The following is a 4,104-nucleotide window of genomic DNA, read 5'->3' as shown; positions in this document are numbered from 1 at the left end:
GCTGACAATGATGATGATGATGATGAACTGAAGCCATTGGGATCATCTGTAATTCTGCTGTGAGGATGAACCTCGACCTGGCTGTACCTGCAACTAAGCTGCCGATGCACCTCAAATTGTCATCTTTTTTTTCAGTGACAATCTTCATCGTCAATGAGGTGATTCATCTGCAAGGTCACCACTTAGTCCCTTATTGCTATTTTCACTTGTATGTGTGATGCAAACTGCAATTATGATTTCGACCATTACAACCACTATGTAGATTATGTCTGTCCAAATAGCTGGCAAAGATTTTGATCTAGAACAATTGACCAGATTACTTAATGGCATCTACCGTTTAATAAACTTCACCATTGAGAAAGAGGTCATCGACCGATTTTCCTCTCTCAAAATGCTTCCAATCCGCTTGCTAGGTTGATCATGCAGTACACATTATCAAGAATTGAGAATCGGGGTGGACAGTTCACCACCTTCTCCAGTTTCTTTCCTTTGGTTAAGTCTCTAAGGTCAGGAGCCTGAAAGTTATGTTCTAGTGATAATTTACAGGAGGAATTGAACTTATAGTCCAACATTATTTTATATAACGGCCACTCCGAGATGTTTATCGAGCAAAACCAACAATGACTGTGGAGGAGAAAAGCCTTTTTCTCAATATGTCGTTCAGGGATGGAAATTTGATACTAGTACAGGGGATAATTTATACACCGCTCACTTGAAGTATTTTTTCAGGAGGTGTTTACTGCCCCCACTGAATGAATAGTCCAACCCAGAAATACTGGCCTAATCCGCGACTACTTACTCCTTTTGGTGCTTCTGTGGTACCCTCTACTTCGGTCCTACGTCACGTCAACTTGCCACTGGCCTTCCAACACCGCACGATCACTTAGAGGCGCCATCCTTGCTCACCAGATCGACACTGGTCATAGGATATGAACGAACACTGCCTTCAAGTTCATTAAGAGTCCCTCACTACCCATCCAGTTGTATAAGCATATGTAACCTGGAAACAACTGAACTAGTCTGCGTTAGGCTGCACCTAGTACTAGCAGTACGATGACGTCATCCAAGTGTCCTGTCTTTTTCGGGCAGAACAGTAGACTCTCAGACCAAAATTCATTAAAAATATGACAGTATGCACGCACCCATGAGTACAGGCGTTTGACTGAGAACGATGGACCATCTAAGCTGCGTCTGCGCGTTTCTCGTTTTTGGATATATGAACTTTATTTGATGACAATCGGAAAACAGTTGTTTCCCCATAATCCAAAGAGGTTCCGGGTGCATTAGGACCATTGGTTGAAGACCATTAGTGCAGCTTTTGCCTTCAATTTAGGCTTGCTGTTATGGATATAGTCATATAAAGTTTATCACATATAGTCTCAGATTGGTGCGGCGACATTGTTGACTTACCCGAGATTTGCCTTGGGCTGAAACAGCTACCGCAAGGATGTAAATCCCATCAACTGGTGCGGTAAACTCTCCGGTCGTAGCATCATACGCCCGACCCACATTTGTTATCACTCGATTCATAATCACGCGTGGGTTCGGCTCCTTAGGTTTTTCCACAATATTGTATTCTAATCCTGCAAAGAACGCCACTTGGGTTTGAACTGAATGAACTTGTTGAGCCAGATGACTCAGCTGACCTGAAGATAGGGTGACATCTGAAATTCAAGTTTATAAAATAGTGTTCATTAACGAGACTCGGTTGGAAAAATAGAATAGGCATTCTAGCTACATAAAGAACTTTATTGTTCCCATGGTATGCATGGTACCTCCCATCAGTTTTACATAGATGGCCCCTGTGGAGGATTTGGAGAGACCTGTCGATTTTCTATGGTGGTTGGCATAGTAACCAGTTATACAATCTAGAGCTTCAACCAGTTTGTTCACCACTACATTTTGTGGGATTTGTGCATGCGCACACTACAATTCGAACTGTGAAATCTCCTAAAAGTTTTGATATTGGAGATTTTACGGGGGTGTAGTAGTTATTCAATTATTCGGAGTAAATTTGGTTCCAGGTTTTCTGATAATGTGCATGAGGTGGGGTTCGCGGCCTCCGAAGACCTCGGGTGGGATAGAAAACACTCGATACATCACATCCTATCACTCCCTTAATGAGTAAGTTCCGTCTAGTCGACTGAGGTACTGTAATACGCAGTTCGGTGGCTCATCATGCAACATTTCAAGGTCCGTCAACGTCAGAACGTCCGGTTAACGTGTCCCTTATCCCCATTGACTTGCTTCAAAAAACGGCAGTAGCTGGATTAAAAGGTTCCACTGACTTAGGCTTGGCCATGGTTCAGGAAAGAGAATCGCTCTGGGTAAAGCGAAACTCAGGCAGTAATCAGCATAGAAATAGAGGGCGAACGTAAAAAAATTATGAAGAAAGGTAGTAAGAAGTCTTGTTGAAGTGATAACCTCCTGACTGTCCGACGACGATATCGATGATTGAGGGAAGTTTCCAGGTGATGCGATTCAGAACGGCACACGTGATCATAAGCCTTGTTTGTTAGTCAGCAAGATCGACAGCTTAGTCCAAACATACTTGGCAGGACACCAGGTTCCACAAGGCCTGGAGCGAGCACAAAAATGGGATGGTGTTCCCCAGTGTTTACTAGTGTTCATCGATAAAACCGAGGCGAAGGGAGTATCGTGCACAACGTTGCAGAGGGAATCTATATTACGACACGTCAATACACCAAACAAACCACACTTTTCGTTGAACTGGAAGCTTCCCATGACCCCGTTTTACGTACTGGAGCCTAAACTTTCCGCATTCGGTCTGCCGAGGAATTTAGACGTTGGACCTAAAGCATTATTCGTCCGGCCCAATAGTTTCGGCACTGGTATATAAAACCCGGTTCTCGAAGGTGCTTTCAGTCAGAAAAAATTTGTGACAGACTTTACCGTTCTTGCCGTAGGCTTCGACCTTTTGTCGATCCATTCAGTAGAGCGTTTCTTACCGCGGGGACAAAACGCATGATACGGAATGAGTAACTCTGTGAGAATTGGAATACACGAGGAGGAAGAAATCGTGAGCTCCAATTCCATAACTGCCGTCAAATCTAACCGTCTAGTAATATTTTATACTCTCTTATCAGGAAGAAATGGAGGAGGGAGAGGAGATTCCGGAATTTTCCCCACATAGTATCCCCATGCCTACCTGCATTTGCATTGTACTCGGTGGCTCAGTATACCTTACTTCGAAAAATTTAACAGGATTTCAACAGCAAACACCGGTTGCAAATCTGTACTTTTCATTGTACGGTGTAGCGGCATGATAACACGCAAGCCGCCAATATATTTTAAAAATAAATTAGGGTCCCCAGGTTTTGCTTACTAAACGTCGATTCTGTTGAATTTTATCAAATGATGGGGTCTCTCTTAAAGCGGCCATGCTTTTGGGACGTACAATACCTTATTTGTAGACGCTATGGTCCTAGAGAAGAGTGCATGTTGGCAAGAGATAGGTTTTATTGATTTTTCCGTGAAGAAAGAAGCCAGATGACTAGTTATACAAAAATAGCGACGTTTACTGGAGCATGACAACCAAATTTAGATTTCGAGAACTATCAGGCTAAGATTCACCCCTGCTGAAGCGAGTGGGTATATCGGACAACTTGGTCCTACAATTGTCAATATTGCGAAATTACCGCAGTTGCGCCACCAACTTTTTTCGACGAGGGTTTGTAAATGCCTAAATAGATGACATTTCACGGTAATTGTTTTGCGGTAATTGTTTCACCGAAATTTTGCTTTTCTCGAAACCACCATCAGCACAATCTCACGAATGGGTGGCGAAACCAGTAGTTTAACACTCACGCTCTTGGACGTGGTTAACTGGGAATCACTGTAATTAACATTGTTCTATAATGCACAGAATGGCTAGGTTTTAGAGATCGAATTCCTCATCGACGATACAAAGTATACAATAATCTATTTCTCCAAAGAGACCTGACTACATGTCAAAGCAGCCCCAATGAGAGAGATGACAGCCTACAACTATCCCACTGTCCGTCTGAATGACAGTTATTTTATTTGAAGTCATAGACACATTTTAGTTTCCACTAAAATCAGAGTGGTCTCACAATAACTGAA

At 42.8% G+C, this 4,104-nt stretch overlaps 1 protein-coding gene across 1 annotated transcript in view; it reads right to left on the bottom strand.

The window, feature by feature from the left end:
• The window catches only part of T265_13388 (hypothetical protein), a gene marked incomplete at both ends in the record, with an annotated part of 4,584 nt that extends 2,920 nt beyond the window's left edge, over nucleotides 1-1,664 (bottom strand). The window contains one exon of the mRNA XM_009168657.1: nucleotides 1,411-1,664. Coding sequence (XP_009166921.1) covers nucleotides 1,411-1,662 — 252 coding nt within the window. The remainder of the gene's footprint in view (nucleotides 1-1,410) is intronic.
• Between the last annotated feature and the right edge of the window lie 2,440 nt (nucleotides 1,665-4,104).

This window comes from Opisthorchis viverrini (genome assembly GCF_000715545.1).
Source record: "Opisthorchis viverrini unplaced genomic scaffold opera_v5_62, whole genome shotgun sequence".
NCBI classification, from domain to species: Eukaryota; Metazoa; Platyhelminthes; class Trematoda; order Opisthorchiida; family Opisthorchiidae; genus Opisthorchis; species Opisthorchis viverrini.
Note: the sequence above shows the minus strand (reverse complement) of the source record. Positions and strands in the feature narration are given on the sequence as shown.